Source organism: Paralichthys olivaceus, chromosome 24 (genome assembly GCF_024713975.1).
Source record: "Paralichthys olivaceus isolate ysfri-2021 chromosome 24, ASM2471397v2, whole genome shotgun sequence".
In the NCBI taxonomy this organism is placed as follows: domain Eukaryota; kingdom Metazoa; phylum Chordata; class Actinopteri; order Pleuronectiformes; family Paralichthyidae; genus Paralichthys; species Paralichthys olivaceus.
In genome coordinates this window covers 6,240,129-6,259,648 of record NC_091116.1, presented here as the reverse complement: position 1 = coordinate 6,259,648, position 19,520 = coordinate 6,240,129, and the positions used below count along the sequence as shown (strand labels likewise).

At 42.1% G+C, this 19,520-nt stretch overlaps 3 protein-coding genes and 1 long non-coding RNA gene across 22 annotated transcripts in view; 3 read left to right on the top strand and 1 right to left on the bottom strand.

Moving 5' to 3' along the window:
* The window catches only part of nhej1 (nonhomologous end-joining factor 1), a 16,295-nt gene extending 12,348 nt beyond the window's left edge, over nt 1-3,947 (top strand). Inside the window, exons 7-9 of the mRNA XM_069520761.1 lie at nt 2,221-2,404; nt 3,033-3,136; nt 3,604-3,947. Coding sequence (XP_069376862.1) covers nt 2,221-2,404; nt 3,033-3,136; nt 3,604-3,672 — 357 coding nt within the window. The 3' untranslated portion in view covers nt 3,673-3,947. The remainder of the gene's footprint in view (nt 1-2,220; nt 2,405-3,032; nt 3,137-3,603) is intronic.
* Nucleotides 2,747-17,467, bottom strand: LOC138406956 (uncharacterized). Its single transcript, XR_011240339.1, has 4 exons — nt 17,328-17,467; nt 12,738-12,844; nt 6,117-6,227; nt 2,747-3,142 (listed from the first exon to the last, which is right to left on the bottom strand). It is a non-coding gene; the product is annotated as an uncharacterized lncRNA (long non-coding RNA).
* On the top strand, nt 4,248-16,769 carry LOC109640223 (indian hedgehog B protein-like). Of its 2 annotated transcripts, XM_020104104.2 has the most exons (4): nt 4,357-4,496; nt 6,296-7,401; nt 11,045-11,306; nt 14,805-16,769. In XM_020104104.2, exons 2-4 carry the CDS (start codon nt 7,102-7,104, stop codon nt 15,500-15,502), a joined length of 1,260 nt encoding a protein of 419 aa, XP_019959663.2. In that variant the 5' UTR covers nt 4,357-4,496; nt 6,296-7,101; the 3' UTR covers nt 15,503-16,769. The 2 variants fall into 2 exon arrangements, with proteins under 2 accessions (XP_019959665.2, XP_019959663.2); XM_020104106.2 differs by lacking the exon at nt 6,296-7,401 and having other exon boundaries at nt 4,248-4,388.
* Nucleotides 17,378-19,520, top strand: part of bin1b (bridging integrator 1b) — a 19,972-nt gene continuing 17,829 nt past the window's right edge. For all 18 annotated transcript variants that reach the window (XM_069520758.1, XM_069520750.1, XM_069520760.1 and 15 more), the window contains exon 1: nt 17,378-17,515. In XM_069520758.1, coding sequence (XP_069376859.1) covers nt 17,435-17,515 — 81 coding nt within the window. In that variant the 5' untranslated portion in view covers nt 17,378-17,434. The remainder of the gene's footprint in view (nt 17,516-19,520) is intronic.

Here is a 19,520-nt window from a genome sequence, read left to right as displayed (position 1 = left end):
TTCCTATTTGATTATTTTGACCTTGTAGCTCTTGATTTGACATTTTACCTTCCTACAGGTAATAATGTAATTTTATCGTGCAAAACTATAAATCAATTGTTCTCTGGGAAGTGTGGACTTCCATTAAAAACAAGAAATTACGTTTGAGAAAGTGAACACAATATTCAGATCAAACAAGCTGAAGTGAGCTCATTTGCGGAGGGGGGGGCGCATAAAAAGAGAGAATAAGGATCGTCTTTCTGCTGCTTCCTCTCCCCTCTGCACATTGGTCGCTCTGTGCCCGAAGCAGAACCAAGCCTCACCAGAGCATACATTTATTTTTACGATATTTAAACAAACAAATAACAAAAATAAATCAATGCGAAACCTCGAAACCTGACCAAAGTGTGTTTAGGAGCCCCTCAGCACTGACAGCGAGCGGGAGACCACCAATTTCTCCCGGTCAATATTTGAGGAGCTAATTTGGAGAGTTTGTCCTCTCCATTGGTGGAAAAAAAAAGAAGGATTTAGTGAATAGCCCGTGTTTTTCTACACGTCAGACGTGTGTTCGCATAATGTAGCACAAGTTTACACGCACCCTTATCTGTCAGTCTTGCGGTTGACAGAGCTGGTGTGTGTGTGTGTGTGTGTGTGTGTGTGTGTGTGTGTGTGTGTGTGTGTGTGTGTGTGTGTGTGTGTGTGTGTGTGTGTGTGTGTGTGTGTGTGTGTGTGTGTGTGTGTGTGTGTGTGTGTGTGTGTGTGTGTTAGTTGTTCCAGCTCATAAGTCTACCTGTGGTCTGCTGTGCCAATAATGCAGCTTTGATTAGAGGCTTATCTCAGCCCCAGCACGCCCTGTATCACACTTCAGACATGTGACTCCCATAGTGACCAGGGCTGTAAAACAAACATACTCCAAGGCACCATGCTGAGCCAAAAGGGGAACTTCAAATCATGTTTTTATTACAAGCGTATGATTATTTCTTTTTGGGGATTTATTGGCTTTAAGGCCGTGGAATGAGGGCTTTAAAGAAAAGGTCCATGTGATTTCTATTAGACATATAGGTTCATATGCTTTAAGGCAAGAAAAGTGAGCATACAGATGGATGGTGCAGATTATCATCACATAAGCTCTTAAACTTTAAAAATGAGATATTCAAAACATTTTAAAATATATTTCAAGGACAAATTTCATTTTTATTCAACTTAATACGATAATATTCTAATGTGTTAAGAGTTGAGACCTGTGGAAAATGCTGAGATAAATCCAAGACTCAGTTTTTGTAGATTGTGTAAACCAGGGTGTCGTTCTTCACGCTAACCCTGTGGCTGTTGGAAAGAAACGTATTTATAGTAGCTTAGCAGTGTGAAATCTATTAGCAATCAACAGGAGAGTCAGAATAAAAAAAAGTAATTTAAAGATGGTTGACGTGTCAAGCTTCTACGACTGTACTCAGTAGAACTAGAATGAATGCACACACTGAACTCTGGATGTATTCCTAAAAGTTTCTGGAGGGACTGTATGTGTGAACACAGATGTCCGGGTCAGTTGCTCCAGAGCTATTCCTGCCAACCCCCTAGTTCAATGTCCGCAGACCATCTGAGAAACTTCACAGCGAGCAAGTAGGCGCATCGATGACATCTTTAACGTGACAGATGTGAAACTGGAAGAATACAAATATCTCAGGATTAAGAAGAGACTTGGAAACTTGGAAAGACAGCAAGATTTGTGAAATTTTGGTGATAAGGGCCGACACCGGTGTTTATGTACTTTAAATATAAACGTGCTTTCTGCATTAGATTTTATAAATCATGTCCTGCTCCCCTGTTCTGGACATTTTCCTTTTGTGGATGTGTCTGACCCAGAAAACTCTCTCCTATATCTGCCTCTGAAATAAAATCAGTTCATATGAATATATTTCGAACATGATGAAGCTCAAAAACACTTGATTTGGGAGTAAAACTGGAGGTGAACACACGAAATGCCTCGAATAAAAGTAGAGCAGGTTAAAGTTGAAGCAGTAAAGACAAAAGCCTGTAAACTGTGACGCATGTTTATCACCATTTTTCTAAACTGTTGGTTTAGTTCCAACCTGTATGATCTGACCTTTATTTCTAGAATGAATAGCTTGAGCACTTCTAAGCTTGAGCACCTAAGCAACATTACAAAAGCAGTGTTATCAGCTGTTTGCTGTTGAAGAAAACTCGTCGCTCATCTCTTCCATCCGTCTCTCCTCCCATCAGGCTCTTCCTCTGGTTTGTTCTGAGCAGCAGGACACGCTGGGCTTCGACGACGACCTGCAGCGCATGTACGCCTCCATCGTCGCCCACGGAAACACACGCGCACAAAAGCGCAAACTGTCGGAGGAGCGCTCCGTTCAGGAGGACCGGCCTGACACTGAAGAACATGACCTCACGCCATCCTTAGGTTTGTTTGGTTTACTTTAAAGTCTTCACACATATAAAAATATATAAATGTCTCTTATGAAGAGCTGATGTAATGCTTCTTAATCCCAATACATTCCATATACAGACAGACATCAGTTCAGTTTTAAATGTATGATTGTCTAGATAAAGCCTTTATCAGGGGTTATTTTATTTTTACTATCACAAATTCCCCTCAAATAGATTCACAAGAGCTACAAGCAAAGGCTCAGTGACTTTCAGTTCAACAAACAATCCTGCAGGAACTCAGCTAATATATTTCAATGCTTGATTAATCAAGACTAATAATTTGTAATTGTTTAATAATTTATTCTTTAAAATATCATTTAATTGTGAAAAATGCTTTTATTCCAAGGCATTCAAACGTCCATTTTACAATGCATGATGTAAAACAGAAACAAAACTGAAAACCCTTCCACTGCAGAATCTGGTTTGTGGATGTGGGTCAAAGAAACAGTCACATTGTCAGAATGTGATGCTGATTTACAAATCTTAAGTCTGACGCTTTAGATCAGCTGTTTCCAGATTTTAATTTAGTTTCAAACACTTACAGTACAATAATAAGTCTAATTCACAGCGCTCGAGTGATTGTCTTTGTCTTCCACGTTCAGGTGTTGTGTCTGTCAGTGAAACGGCTGAGAGGGTTGGAGAACAGAGCCACAACCAGACAGATGTGACTGGAGCCACAATGGCTGATGGAGCCACAGTCCAACAGGTACGACTGTAATAAGAAATCAGTTTAGGAAAGGCTTTCACCTTTTCTAATTTTTGACATTTATTTGCTTTTAACGTAATAATTTTGACAGATTTATGTCAAAATGATATTTCTTTATGCTAAAACACTTGGGCAAAACATCAGTCAAACATCTTTGTGCTTAATTTTGGTTTCTATTGGAGAATTCAAATGTTGCAAAGGGAATTTCCTCAAATGTTTTGGTCAAAAGGGTAAAAACTATTTGCAGTGAAAATTCAGAATTTAGGTGAATAATCGCTTACTGAAATATCACGATGGTTATTTGAATAAAAGCACTAAATTAAGATCACACGTTTTACAAATAGGAGATGCAGATGTATGAGATTATAGCAGAAACATTTGAAGAGAATTGCCAGTATATTCAAAATTGGAATAAAATCAAATAAAAGATAATAAAAACATCTGTCTTTTGCTCTTTTGTCCCTCAGTCTTTTGATCATCCAGCAGAGCGACCGTCCTCCAAACCAAAGAAGAAGAAAGTCGGACTGTTCCGATGAGCCCGAGCAGTAGGACGCACACACACTCAATTAAGAACCTCATTAGGAAAAAGTGCATTTTGGAGAAAAATGCAAAAACAGGTCTGCCTTGAAAACCGTATCTTATTTTTAAACCTCTGCTTTTGCGGTTTGGGACATTTTATCTGGTTTAAACTCCATGCAGAAATGATTTAAAAACGTAATTAAATAAATGCATTTTTCAATTTTTTATGATTTTATGATCTGCGACATGAAGCTTGGTTTTAATTCTATATTAAAGTTCACTTCCTATCTGATCATTGTCATCACACTTGATGTTTTGGACTCAGTATTTGAAAAATTGAGATGATTAAGCCGCTGACTACTGAACAATCAACTTCCCTGTGGATTGAAACAGATTTATTGTATTTTGGAGCATTTAGAATCAAACAGGTCAAACAAGGTTTCCATTGAAGATGTGAGTATCATTTTAATGGTTGTTCTCCATTATTATGGTTAAAATGTAGTAAAGAGGAGATGTTAACTATTGTAATGGCCTGTTACAATGGCATTAACGTTCATTTCTATAAAATTTGATTTTTATTTAAATGTATTTTGTTTTAAAACTATAAAATCATCTGTGTTAATATCTTAAGATGCATTTCGGAGCTGTGTCTTTCTTCCTGACCCCAGGCAGACTGAGTGTAATGGGTCGACAGCGGTCGATACAGCAGCCGCTCTCCTTTTTTCAGAGAACGGTGAGATGTTGACTCAAGGTGTTGCAGCATCTCCGGAATGCTATTGAAGCCTTATTTGAAAAGTCGCTGTTTGTCTGCATGGCTCCGAAGGATTTCAAGTGTTTCTGTGTGAGTAACGTGACTGAGAGGTGGTTTCATTTGAACTGGAAATCCATCAGGAACATGAAAGGGTGAATACATAGTTTTTAGTAACGTCGCCAGGGAAAATCCTGGTAATCCTTCAAATAATGATATCCCAGGAACAAGTCGGTATTAACCAGTTAATTCTAAGGACATTTCCATCCATCTCACACCACTATCATAAGCTTTTCCTGTGTGTTGACGGTTGAAATTTACCTTCATTACTTAGATATGGTCAATTCTCTTATTATTAAATCATAATGTTTATTATAACATCTAATTTCCTCCTTGGATATGAATGTCTTATAAACTCTTTTATTTACTGTCCTATAAAATAATGCATTTTTATAGCTTAGCACTTTCTCCAATTCCCTAAGTTATGAGCTGGGACAATAAGTCGGTTAATCAGTTATCAGTTGATTGAAAGAAAGTTGTTCACCTTACATTTTTAGAATCAGTTGATAGTTTGGTATTTTCCAAGTTAAGTTTCATCATGTCTGATGTTTTTCTGCTTTTCTTGATATTTTATTAAAGTAAACTGGCAGGTTACACAACAATGACAATAAAATCAACTTGGACAATCTGGTACCAAGTGTTAAAAGTAATTTATTCCTTCAGCATAAATGGATTATGAACTTTATGTTTCCTTTTAACTAGTAGAGCATTACAAGTTATAATCAGTACCACATTAACAGCCCTCTCCAGGAAATGTCCAAAGAATTACCAGCAAACTCCAAGGAAATTCAGGCAACATGAAATATATTTTTTGTAATTAATTATAACCTTTCACCCTTTTGGTTCACTAACTTTTATACTTCATGTTTGTCCTGAAATCTTGTGAAAGGAAGAATACAAAATCCTGCTATTACTCAGACCCCAGTTTGGCCTTTTGTGATGGATCAGAGGGCTCAGTGGCATAATTCACTGCCTGGCTCGGTACAGACTATCTCCTAGAAATTCCAATCCCAGATCTTAAACACCAAAAACCAAGCACATCATTTCAGGGCTAATAATGTTGTCTGGTTGTGTTTTTTAGTAACCTGGTCAAATGTTCGCAGTGAGATGTCACATGCAGTTATTTTTCGGCATCTCCAGTCATTGGCAGTTAATATGGATTAAATATTATGTGAAAATAGGTTAATTATCTGCTCTGTCTGATCAAGAGCCCCTGGTGCTGAAATGGAACATTTTCTAAGATGAACATTGAAACTGTTTTTCACTTTAATTCATAATTATTCATAAACCTCATCATTTAAAACCATGCCTAACTGTGTCATTAAACCACCTTTTAACTACAACCATCACAATAAGAAAACAAACAACAAACAAAAGCTTCTGGTCCCATGAGAAATATATTGTGGAAACAACTGATGTGCCACAATAATCCCTCAGAGAAATCTTCTCTCTCTCTTTTCTGGTTCATTCTCACCTTTCAGTTTATTGTGATATTGTAAACTTTATGGAAATTCACTTACCAGACCTCTGAAAGACAAAATAACCCAATGAGAATTTGAATTCGATACAAATCAGTGACATTAGTCCAAACACTCTGGATCAGCTGAGATTCAAAATTAGGTTCAGGGAACATGGTATGTTTCAGTACCTCACCGCAAAATAATAAAGACAGACTGGTTTTTCATCTTGAGGTTGTGTTTTTTCCAAACTGGGGTCCTGGGCCCTTAAGGTGGTTACAGGTGGTTCAACGTCACTGTGAGGCTTCTGCAGAAAGAGAGAACAGATAAAAGTGTTGGTTTGTGCTCAGAGGTTTCTTACTTCTTCACCTACAGCACAGACTGTTATGTCACTCTGGACCAAGTCTAAAATCTTTCGGGGGGGGTCTGAGAGAGTGCACCTGCTCGTGCGTCTTGACTTGGAGACCAGGGTCCAAAGGACGGAGCATGCGCGCCGGCCAGGACAGTCTCGTGGCTCGGTGTTTTTCTGTCCTCTCGGCTGAAGCCCCGGCTGACAATAAACAGATGAAGGCGGCCGCGGGACCTGTGCCACCCCGATGGGAGGAGAGGACGGAGCAGAGGGCAGGTCCGGCAGGGCGCGGCCTTCTTCTTCTCCCGCGGCACCTCATCTGCACTGTAGTAGGATCTCTTCCATTTCTGCCAACAGCCCTGCGCCACAGGGACGCATTGAGAACAAACCAGAGAGGCAGAAACCGCTGCGGGGACACCCTTTGACCGCCGTGCCCAACAGGCACAGCCTGCCTACGCACCGCGCGCCTCCCTGTCTGTCTGTAGCCCGTTTCTCACAGCTCCGACACAGAGAGAGCGCTTTGAACCTGCCTGCCAAGATAAACTCACCTCGCCTATTTATGCCCCTGCCTCTGCGTGCACTCGGGACAGGAGGGTGTCAGCAGCGCACGGAACAGGTTCGGGTCATTGCAGCTCGTCTCTTGCGGCGCACTGGCCACTTTTACGCGCCGGGAATGGCGACTTTTGGGGACTCGGGGATGAGTCCTGCTACGTTACCTCCACTCTAAAACAACCACGGGGGACCCACACGAGGGGACACGACAAGAGAAATACAGCGGTGACATTTTGGCCACCCGCCGGGGGCGAGGGTGACACACCGGCCCCGGGGCGGAATGCTACTCCCGACGCTGGTGACGTGCCTCGCCGGGTGCGCCTTTCTCCTCTCGCCGGTCAGCGAGGGCTGTGGACCGGGTCGAGGTTATGGCAAGAGGCGGCCACAGAGGAAGCTTGTGCCGCTTGCCTACAAGCAGTTCAGCCCCAACGTGGCCGAGAAGACTTTAGGGGCCAGCGGGAGATACGAGGGGAAAATAACGCGAAACTCTGAGCGCTTCAAGGAGCTCACCCCGAACTACAACCCCGACATCATCTTCAAGGATGAGGAGAACACAGGTGCAGACCGCATGATGACACAGGTAACCCTGCCGGCTCCCGTACAGCCTTTTAGCCTTGGTCTTTCAGCTCGGGAAGAGACTTTTCTGTGCGTTATGGTGCACTTTGCCCAGTCTTTAAACGCGTGGACGCTGTTATCTTTTTTCCGTGTTTCTTGTTGACCCAAGGCTCGTCACTGCAAAAACAATCATTCTTAACAAACTAAATCTAGTTAATCACACTTTTCCAAACAGATCATTGACAAATATATGTCGTTTTATTAAGAGAAGGGGTCATTCATCACCTGATTCTGAATTTCCAGAGGCTGCTTTTTTGTCTTTTTCTCTTTCTCGAATGAATACGGTTTTCAGATGGATTTTCTTGCAATGCTGCTCTTTGGAAACACCGATTACAAAACCTTTCTGTTTGCACAACTCATTGTCCAGTCGATTCTTAAACAACCCTGCAGCTTATTGACTCAGTCAAAGAATTGTGGAGGAGTTTGAATCAGAGCTCTCGTCTTCTGTGCCACATGAACTTTCAGAGGTCCACTGTGGGCAGGCCGTGCGTAAAAAGAGGGTAACCCCGCGTCTATATGGAAAAGTGGTCGCTCTTAATTAAAACACTGTGTCCTCTGTTTTACAACATGTTTTTGGTGGGGGAAAAAAAGCCAAAAGTAGTATTTGGTTAGAGCTCGGGTCAAGCGTGTACTGATGTTTACCGTTTTCGTTTAAGTCCGACTGGCCAGGGTTAACAGTCGCCTTTTGGACTGTCAGAAATTTTTACGACACCGCCATTGATGTGGCGCTGGGTGGAATTTATTTGACTCCCAATTTCCCCAGGAATAAAGTATTTATATCTGGCTCTTGTGGCCGCGGGCTTCCTCCCCGAGCGGCGGCGTTTATGTCCACAGACCCACGTGGGGAATGAAAGCGCGCACCCCAGTCTGGAGCTGTCACCTCTCAGCGCTCACTGCAAGAAATATTCCGCCACTGCAGCCTGGTTTAAGTGAAAAGTGTAAAAGGATAACGCCTTTAAATGCAAGAAGCAAAGATGTGTTGGGGTTGAGTTTCTTCAAAATGTAGTTCAAAGAAATAACAAAATTCAGGATGTGTGATCTGGAAAAGCCCAAAAAATATAGCTGCAGGAAAGTAAGGAAGCATTTCATTTGAACCTTGTTCATGAAATAAAAAATCCAGGCAGCCCTTAATGAGAAGCGTCTCCTCCAAACGACATTTTTTGCAGCGCGCACCCAGAAGCCGCCGCGCGTCAGCGGCGCTGACCTGCACACAATTTATGGGCTCCAAGCCGCAGGAGACAGCCTCCTGTTTGTCTTTTGCTATTCCGTGTAACTTTTTGTTTGTTTTCGCAGGGCACCGTGTGCAAAAATAGCCCACTTTACTTGTGTCGAAGCCTTAATTATACAGATTTTTTTCTTCGCCCCTTTAGTTTTTATTCGCCTTTTCCTGGGCGCTCCGTGCTGCATACTGACGCGACTGTTCAGGGGCGAAGGCGCACTGCAAAAAGTCTCCACTCTTCACATGTAACTTGCACTTGTGATGGGTTTGCATTTAGCTTTTCAAAGCAGATGCAAAGAAAAGCAAACTTATATTATTTAGGGGATTTCTTGCAGAGATGATGCGTAAAACTTGCTCCAAATAAGAAAGATCACCCCACTTTACGCACAGGGCGTTTGAATTAAGAGAGCACTAAAAGCACACTGGTTGATTTTGAATGAAAACACCAGTGGTTTTGTTTCCTAATTTAAAGAAAACAAGCCTTTTAGACGCCACATGAAACTAAACGACCCCTTCAGAGGGACACTTTTTGCAGCGCGAAGGTGTGCATAGGCGCATGTTGTCAGCCTGCGCGTCCAATGTTTGTGCAGCCAGCGGTTTAGTGCTGAAACCGCTCCTACAGAAACCCCCGTCGATCCATATACCTTGAAAGGAAAGCCAACTAAATCTATCGTCTGATTTATGAAGTCCACCTCGTTGCTCTTGACCGCAGAGAGAAAACATTAGACGTTAAAATCCACACTGAACACCGTGAAAAGGCATCTGTGGCCACCGAGCCGCGAGCTATTCTTATCACAGCCAACATGGAAAGAGACATTTATAGGGTTTAATCCCCGTTTTCAGCCTTAATTGGGGGAGATTCAGGAAACGTTGCATCACTGAGACTTGCATTCAGGGGCTCTGAGTTGCTGCAGAATGACCTCCAGTCATGCAAACTGGGGTTATTCAGACTTTAAAGGGCTCACTGCAAATTTGGAATAAACTCAACAGATAAAACTTTCATCCCTTCACGTGTTATAAGATCCATTCTCTGCAAAAAATTTATTTTCGACATTAGAAAGGTGTCATAATGAAGAAGAGTGTAGACTTTGACCAATCAAAGTGTTTCAATTAATATTTTACAAATGATAAATGGCATATAGAAATAGCTGAACAGAGCCAAAATGCATCACCCCTGCAAAGTTAGAATTCGCCTCTTCACTGCACTGTCTCGTTATATTTGTGCAAAGCCCTGGTCCTTTTGTTGAACCAAGTTTGACTGAAACAAAAACGTTTCTTTTATTATCATTTCTGCCCAATCGTATCGATCGTATCATGATATCTAACCTTATCGCCTTCGTGTGAAATAGCAGCTTCACGTCAATCAATGTAATTCTCCTCCCACTTTTGCAAATAACATTTTAAAAAGAATTCTCAAGTGACATTTTCTTTTAAATCCTGTATTAAGGGTGACACCTTGACAATGCCGTCTGGGTGTGGATCAGATAAACTGGGCGGACTGGAGGATTTATTTGCGTCAACGTGGAGCGGGCGGGAGCCGAACGAGTCCCTCAATGGGCCCTCTCACCTTCTGTTTGCTCGCCCTAACCAGACTCCAGGTTTAGAGGGACGCTGAGGACCTCTTGTTCATGTAGCTGTCACCCACTCCCCCCCAACCACCACCCCATAACCTCACAGTCCCCCCTTCAAACCCTCAACTCCCCCCTTCCATCCCCAACATAGCCTCTCGGCTCCCTTCGCTTGCCACAGTGAGCAAACATCAGGCCCGAGGTGGGACAGCAGGGGTGCATTGTGGGAAAGCTGAAGCCACAGACAAGGGGGAGAGGGGTGACTGGGGTGACGGGGGTTTGGTGAAGTGGATGGATGCAGGGAGAATGGGTCTTTGTGAAGAGTCCAGACTTTTCTGAATCGGTTTTTAAATTTCAGGGTCTGACTGCAGCAGCAGCAGTAGCAGAGGGGCGGAGCTTTAACTTCTAAAACATCATAAATTTCAAACAAACAGCAGGAAAAAAGTACAAGGGTCGAGTCTGTGACCACACCGCTCAGGAAATAATGTGACAGGAAGACAAGAAGAACACTGTGCAGCTCGTAATCACTTTTTGTCTTTGTCAGGGTGGAGAGGATTTACATTTTTTGGATCACGTAATCACAAAACCTCACATTGGATCATTTGGGAGACGATAAACATAGAAATCCATACAAAATAAGTGCAAAAATAAAGTCATAAAGTCCCTGATTCAAATATAACCTGTACCTGTCGTACAAAAACATTTTTGGCCTTACATGAAACCATGTAATGATGATATTATTCATTCATTATCATGAATAATGATACGTATGCAGACATACAGGATGAAATATAAATTCAGCTGTGTCTCCTCTCCTGCAGCGCTGCAAGGACAAGCTCAACTCTCTGGCCATCTCTGTGATGAACCTCTGGCCCGGGGTCCGCCTGCGGGTCACCGAGGGCTGGGACGAGGACGGCCACCACTCGGAGGAGTCGCTGCACTACGAGGGCCGAGCGGTGGACATCACCACCTCGGACCGGGACAGGAACAAGTACGCCATGCTGGCGCGGCTGGCCGTGGAGGCCGGGTTCGACTGGGTCTACTACGAGTCCAAAGCCCACATACATTGCAGCGTCAAGTCAGGTGAGAGGCCGGCGAGTTTCATTCACGTGATGTAGCTTTTTTCTCATGGAGAAAAAAGATCGTGCAGGTTTAAGTGTCCTTTTACTTTAAGCTATTCAAGTCCAACAAGATGTCTGAGCACATGTGATCGCAAAATAAACTGAGGAGGTGTGACATCCACTAGAGGGCAGTGTCTTATGTGCACAATTACGTAAGTAATGAAAGCAGAGCACAGACAGAAGGCTTCGTCCGTTTCTGAATAGCGTTGAGCATGATTGAGCCTTAAGAGAAATCTCAGTCTTTATACAACGTGTGAAAGAAAGCTAGATGTGATAAACTTATTTCCCACCACTTCCTCTAAAAATATAGACCCTTGATGGGATGGAGCCATTTTTAAAAAAAAAAAGTTTACACCATTTCTCCTGACACATTATTGAGTTTGACGCAGACACGATCTGCGCCGGCCTCCAGGAGAAAACCACAGCCTCGTAATCTGAGCGGGACGCTGACAAAAGCTCTCACTCTCTCCCTCCCTACTCAGCTTTGATATATTACTAATCACATTACATGTGTTTTCTCGGCAGTGAATCTCCATTTTATGTCTAAAACTTTAAATGTCCCACACAGCCAGAGAAACACTGGACTTACTTTAGCGCCAAGACGTCTCAGTGGAGTGATTTTCTGGTTCAGGTTCAGAAATTCAACAGCAGCTTTTAACAGGGACTGCCTCTGCTGCCTTTTGATTTTCTTTCTAGCAGTTTTTGTTTCAACCCCTGCCTGATCACTAACTCCTTTCCAGTTTGCATTTAAAGTAAATGGACGCTTGCTCTTATACTTTCCTCCTTATCCTCTTCTTCTTCTCTCTCATCAGCCACTCACCCCATGTTTTCTCAGACTGGCTTCTTTCTCGTGGCTTTCTGGCTTCCCTCAAACAAATGCAGGCTCATCTCCTTCATACAAACACACATCTGGTGATTTCAGAAGATTAAGATTCATTAATCGCAGCATTAATGCCCATTTATGAAAAGTTTCCCGATTCAAAACGACTTCTATGGCCACAAATGGTTTAACAATCAGAAGATTAGCTTGAAGACCAAATATACCTCTCTCATGTCCAACCGCACTTTTAGTCACTTGGCTGTTACCCTTAATTTTAGCCTATTATATACACCTTACATGACTTAGTGTGGTAATTTATTGTGTTAGATATTTGTAATAGTGTTAAACAAGATAGAATTGAAGCACAGATCCATTTAAATCTTCTTCATCCACTGAATTCAAGTTATTATTTAGGTGTAAGTACCTAAATGGAGGCCACTTTGTTTGCTGCTGCTTGTTATTTCAGTCTGAATCATTTCAAACGCTGAGATACACTCTGGAAATCAGCACTAAAAGTAAAGTGATGACCATTTAAAAAAGAATGTCTTAATTAGAGAGTTTTGAGGGACATACATGGCAGGAGGGTTGTTCCACAGCTCTTCTGTGGATATGGTCGGTCTTCTGCGATGTTGAGATCAGTTCTCTGCAACTGTTGCTGGACGCCTTGTTGCTATTTGTCCCTGTGGAACGAAGCCGAAACCGATCAGACACCGGATAGATAAAGACTCTAAGCATCAGGAGCATTTCCTGGGAAACTGGGGGGCTCAACATGGAACCAGTCCCCCCAAAATTCCTAAGATTTTGGCAGAAAGAGAGTTTCTGACCTTCCTGAGTCACCTGTACGTAGCCGATCATAGAACTTAAGGTTGTTCTCACAAAATTTAACATAATCAGCTGTTCTCTAGCCTGTCAACCCTATTGATTTAGCTCCAGTCCTGTTGGTCAAATAGACTTCGTCTTGCATGTCGTAGTGGGTCTTACACCCTGATCTGATCACAATGCATTTAGCCAAGATGTTGTTACGAGTACTATTAGTGCTGAGGTCTGCAGGTTATTTTTGTTGTTGATGCTGGAAAAGTTGCTCAGGACATCACACATTCTACATATTTGACATATCAACCGCTCATAACGGTGTATAGTGTGTATTGAGGAAATGTGCAGCCAGCATGAAAAGTAACACAAACATGTGAACGCACAGACGTGCAGAAAATCGCACACTGCTGTAAAAATAAATCAGAATTTAAACACCCACTTAAACACAGCCTGACACATTTGAGTGGTAATGAGATTTTTCCTTTTCTTTTTCCCCTCTTTCTTTCTCCTTTTTCCAACTTTATCTCCCTTTTCCCTTCCTGTGTCTCCTCCTCTCTCCTTCCCTCCCAGATCGGGTTGCGAGGGCCCAGTCCTTGACTTGATCAGAAGGGCAACCAATCAAGTTGGTATTTTATTGTTTTCCCTTTTCTTAAATTTCACCTGTTTTTCCTTCGAAAATTCCTCAAAAAAGGCAAAGAAAAGAAATCCTCCCAAGTGAGGAAAGCTTGGAACAACTGATGAGCTCTGCATCAACATCCTTCTTAACAGGAGAGGGGAGGAGCAAGAGGAAGCAGCCCTAGGGGGCAGCAGAGTACCAGGACCCTGTAGATGGACTGGACTGAGAAAAGAGAGAGACTGAGGGACAAACATGAGAAAGGGAGGAAACAGGAGTTTTCTTGTTTGATAAAGAAAAACTGTGCCTGTATTATGATTTCAGGATTTCTGCTATTTTCAGAGGATTCTGAAATATATAAGAATATGATAAAATATTTTGCAAATTCAACTTTTAAAGTGATAAAATGACAATAATTAATTATTGTATTAAAATAGATAACATGTTTAAATTGTACATGGAAGAGATGTGTTTTAAACATGTGACCTGCGTGTGGACCTCGTCAGCCTGTCAGATGATTAACCTGCTGCTGAGTTTCCTGCTCTGCTCCTTCCTCCTTCACCTGACTTATCTTATCACCTGGCCTTGACTTTCCTGCCTTCCCCAAATATTTATCTCCAGATAGACTTGAGACAATCCCTGAGTGTCACTGTCGAGGGCCTGGACGCATTGTCACCAACACACACACACACAGTCGTTATTCATGAGCTTTTACCCGGCAGCTCAGTTATTGTTCTTTTTATGTCCATTGCAGGAAAGAAAAAAGTAAATATTTAGCTAAAGGGAGTTCGAAAGATTTATTGTGTTCTCGTGCCCTTTTCCAGGCGCTCAATCGTGCCAAAACAATAAATGAAATTGTAATTATACCTTTATTTTCTACAATCACAATAATAGAAGTCATAATAGGCAAGATTGTGTTTCTTTTTAATGTCAAGATCTTGTTTTTATTTCAATTTATGCAAACTTTGTATGTCAAGTTAGGAGATAATGGTGGATAATAAAAAAGGAAATAATTTAAAAGATCTTAATAGATTTACTATATTTTCAAGTAGTCAGACATTTGATGTAAGATCAGGATTTACAGTTTAACTGTCTTATTCACTGGACATATGATTTATACATTGTTGTTTTTTATTTTCCTGCCAGGAATGAGCACTTGAAGAGTAAAGACATCTTTTTTAACCATCCTGTCTGTCTCTCTGTCTGTCTTTCAGACCACTCAGTGGCCGCCAAGTCTGGAGGTTGTTTCCCCGGCGAGGCTTTGGTCACGTTGGAGAGCGGCGGTCAGAAGTCGATCAGTAATCTGCAGCCTGGTGAACGGGTCCTGGCCTCGTCAGGCAGTGACGGCAGCGGTGAGCTGGTTTACAGCGAAGTCCTGACCTTCCTGGACCGTGACCCTGTGACCCAGAAACTTTTCTACACTCTGCAGACAGAATCCAGGACGCAGCTCTCTCTCACCGCCGCCCACCTAATATTTGTAACCGAGGGGAACTGCTCAGAGGGGGCTGTCCCAACCCCCGGCACCCTCAGGACTGTGTACGCCAGTGATGCCAGGCCGGGGCAGTGTGTGCTGGTGTTAGAGGGTAAACCAGGGCAGAATCACAGAGAGGGACGTCTGTCTCGAATCACGCAGGTCACCCTGAGGGAGAGGAGGGGGGCGTTTGCTCCGCTGACCCAGCATGGGACAGTGGTGGTGGACGGGGTGGTTGCATCCTGCTACGCCATGGTGGACCAACACTCCCTGGCTCACTGGGCCTTCTCCCCGCTCAGGCTCATGCACAGCTGGACTGGCACCACTGGACCCCACAGTGATGGGATCCACTGGTACTCTCAGCTTTTACACTGGCTTGGGAGGCTGCTGCTAGACTCCGGTCGCCTCCACCCGCTGGGCGTGGCTCAGGACGGCAGGTGAGGGAGGGGAAAAAGGTTCAGAAAGGAACCTGAACTCCTTCACCTTGTGACTGACATGGACCCCAAATACAAACCTGTAAAGCTGAACAGGAACCACGACAAACTACCTACAGGATGGGAGTTTGGGTTCCTGCTGAGGCATGATGGGAGTTTTTCAACTGGGAAAACAGAGGGGGGGGGGGAATCTGTGAACTGACACAGATGAATTCCTCTAAATCTCAGAAGGAGATATAAGAATATGAGATCACGCAGAGTCAGAATGAGCTCAAAACACAGGGTTTTGACTATGTATCCTTGAAACACTATGGACCAATAATCCTGTTATTAATCCTTCATCTACCCCAGAAAACACACTAAGCACCTTAACTTAAAGTGGAGATTGTTTGAAATCGAAAAACTAAACACATTAAACGTTGGGATTGTGGTCGACCTTAGTGGTCTAAGATATTTTCAGGTTCAAATAAATTAATTGAAGGATAGTTTTTGTTTTTATTGGACACTGTTAAGGGGTTCTTACTCCCTAAATACTCTTAAACTGTGCCGCTAATCTTTTTATAGTTAATTAAAACCATAAAAATCGAATATCGATACATTGCAAAATGGTTATATCAATAAATCGTAACATAATCTGGGGTTTCAGTGGATTTTCTGAATGATTAGAAGGGGATTGAAATGTGTCGATCACATTTAAGGGGTTTTTAACCCTCAGAAAAGCCCTTTTAAAACCCTTAATATAATACGTTCCATGAATGTATCAATAATTTACTATTAATCTGGGGTAATTCTTTCAAATGCATGAAAATTAAGTAAGAACTCCTTCAAATGTCATTCATTTGTACCTGAAGATAAAAAATTCAAACCTTAATAACACCTTTCACTAATGAAATATTCAAAATTCATGTGTGAATTAAGAAGTTGGCCAATTTAAAACCCTTAAACCACACAGGTAATCCATTAAGAAGATTATGTATAAAATAAGTGATTAAAACCCTTTATAATACCTTGAGTGTGATAACATTAATGTGTAAATCAATCAATTAATAGGAATTTGAGGGATTTAGTTTGATAGTGTCCACGGGGATGTTGTGCTCTTTGTAAACAAGTTGTATGTAACATTACTGCTTTAACACAGAGGTTTTAGAATAAATGATAGTGTATTTAAGTGTTTTATTTGTTTACCAGAAATCCTGTAATGTTTTATGAAGTTATTGTGGGTGAAGAGATATGAAAAAAAGATTTATTTTTGAAATTAAATTATATGGAAATGAGATGTGTTTCTTTTCTTTCTGTTGAAGGTGTGGCCTTTGCTGACATCTGCCGGCTTCTGTTTAAAAAAAAGTAGGACTCCTGTGCTTTATGTCTCCTCGTCTACATGTGCAGCTGATGCATGTGTGTCTCCTTTGGGTGCTGAGGACTAATTTAGCCCTCGCGTCTGACTGGAAACCAGCTCCGTGCGCAAAAATAGTCATGCGTAAAGACAGCAGCAACACACCAGTTGGATGTATGCAACAGTTGTGTGTCTAATTATAACAACAACCTGCTGCGCCTTTAAGAGGATGAGTGAGGAGGAAACCTAATATCCTATCTCTCCATATCTGAGCTCAAGTCTCCCATCAATTAACAGTCGAGAACCGGACGATATTCCAATCTGCCCCTTTTGCGCACCACCTGCTTTTTGTTTTTTCCTCTCCCTCTCTTCTCCCTCTTGTCTTCCTTGCAACACACACAACCCGGATTAAATTACGCGTTGCACCTTTAAGAAACTGTCACCCGGATTAGAGTTACACTCAGTGAGCCAAGTCGCCCTGCGGAGGGGTTTTACGCACCGTTCGGTATCCAGGGGAAGGCTCTCTCTCCTTCTGCGACACATCACCTCCTCTCCGTCCTCCTCGCTGGTCCTGACAACTCGCCCTCGGGGTAGCCCTGAGCAAGCATGGCCGAGATGGGGAAAGGGGTCACCGCCGGGAAACTGGCCATCAACGTCCAGAAGAGGCTCACCAGAGCGCAGGAGAAGGTGAGAGCCTGAACTTTTCATTCAGTCGAGGCGCAGGCTCACATAGCAGCAGGACACGGTGTCCTACTGTCACTGTGAAACTGGATCCTTCTACATTTTACCTTCAAATACCACTTCATTCAGCCTGTGGATATGGAGCCAATGAGGCAGTTGATTGGATAATTAACATGTCTAATTACTATGAATTGCTTTTCTGGAAGGTTTAGAGGATAAGACTCCATTGAGAGGTCAGCAACAAGCAACAGCCACCAGCATTTTAATTTATACTTGAATTCAGTATTATCAGTAGTATCAGTATTTGGCTGTTTTAAGCATTTCTTGCTGGAAATAACAGAAAATACCTTTATAATCCTTTATAATAAACTAATGTTCCAATCAAGTAGCCTAAAGGTTATCTCTAAATCTACCTTAACATGCCATTATTTTGATATTAGTTTGTATTATTCAGCATTATGAAGTGTAATCGTTTAAAAAGGAAAAGTAGAATCTTAAATGAACATCCATGAGCTCATGTTGGGCCTTAACTTTTCAGTCAGGTTGGAAATTCAATGGGACTGATGCCCTTTAGATATTTTGAATGTGTTCTCTGTAAGGTTTAAGCGTTTTTTAAAGATCCCCAAACTTGTACCTTAACCCCAAACATTATACATGTGCCCTTTAAGAGCTAAATGCGTAAAAACAATAAAGTGTTTGTAAAGGCTTTCAATTCAGAAGAATAACGGTAAAGTACCAGATGGGTGAGCTACTCATCATGAAAAAACTCTATGAAAATCATAATTTCCATCGAATTGGTTTCCATGTTGGAAAGTTGAGAAGTTTGCATAGTTTAAGGGGTTTTTACACCTTAAAAACCCCTGATTTATGCTATGTTCAGTTTTTGTTGTTTCATATTGAGGGAACATTTGCTTCCATACCAAACGCTTTGCTCCAGATGGTGCGTTTACGAAGTGCCCTCGAACAAGGCACTGAAGCTGCAGGGCTGAAATGTTTCCACTAGAGGGTGGCAGTGAAAGTTGGTTGTATTTTCATATATCAACATTTAAAGTTTCTAAGTTTCAAAAGCAATAGTAAATAAATACAAGTGGTAAAAAGAGTTTTGCAGTGCAGACGAGAGAATTTTCAAAGGAAGAAACAGAAACTTTACAGCTTTTTTTGTGCTTACAGCTTCAAACAATGCAGGAAAGAGACGTCAAATCGATTAATGTGCATTTAAAGTTTAAAAATGTGATTGTAACCAGCTGAAAACCGCAGTGTGGGGTCATTAAAATGCTTTTAGATCACCCAGAAAAGCAAAAGAAGGAAAGAACGAAGGCAAGGTTGAGAAAAAAAGTGTTGAAAATAATCAAAGATCTTTTGCAAACTAACCAGCAACCCTGGAGTAAAAACTGAATGACGGCTCTTGCAGGAGGAAGAGCTCCAAAAGTGACGAAGTGAAACCTGATCAACAATCTGTGTGCAGCTCTCTGTCTCTCGCCGGGTTATTATTGTCCTAATCACTCTTGTTGCTTAAGCCTGCTGAGGTTTTACTCTCTAATCACCTCAGTACAACAACAGGAGTTCTGCCGGTCAGTCAGTCAGAGAGAGTTGCTTTTTAAACCTTGTATTTTTATCGCTTGGTTTGTTTCCGTGCTTCACTGCGTTTCCAGTTTAAAATCCAGAATGCACTCGTGGCTGTTGATGGATGTGTTACCATTATATGTCGGGAGATGCTCCACGCTAAATTCGCCTCTACAGCCATAGCGAATCTGTGTTGTTGAGTTTTGTCAAGTAAGAGCAATATGTGGAATTTTAAAAAAATAGCCAGGAGCATTTCAAGAGACTTTTTAGGGCCCCAGGCAATAGGAACCTGTGGGGCCATGCTTCAAACCAAACTGATCTATCTTTGCCCCAAGAAGGACGTGTACAAGTACACAAGGTTTGAGTGCAAACTCCCACCAAATGACACACACGCATTTTGAAGTTGTAGTCTTTAGCCAAACCTCTAAATTTACAAGGTTTTCAGCAA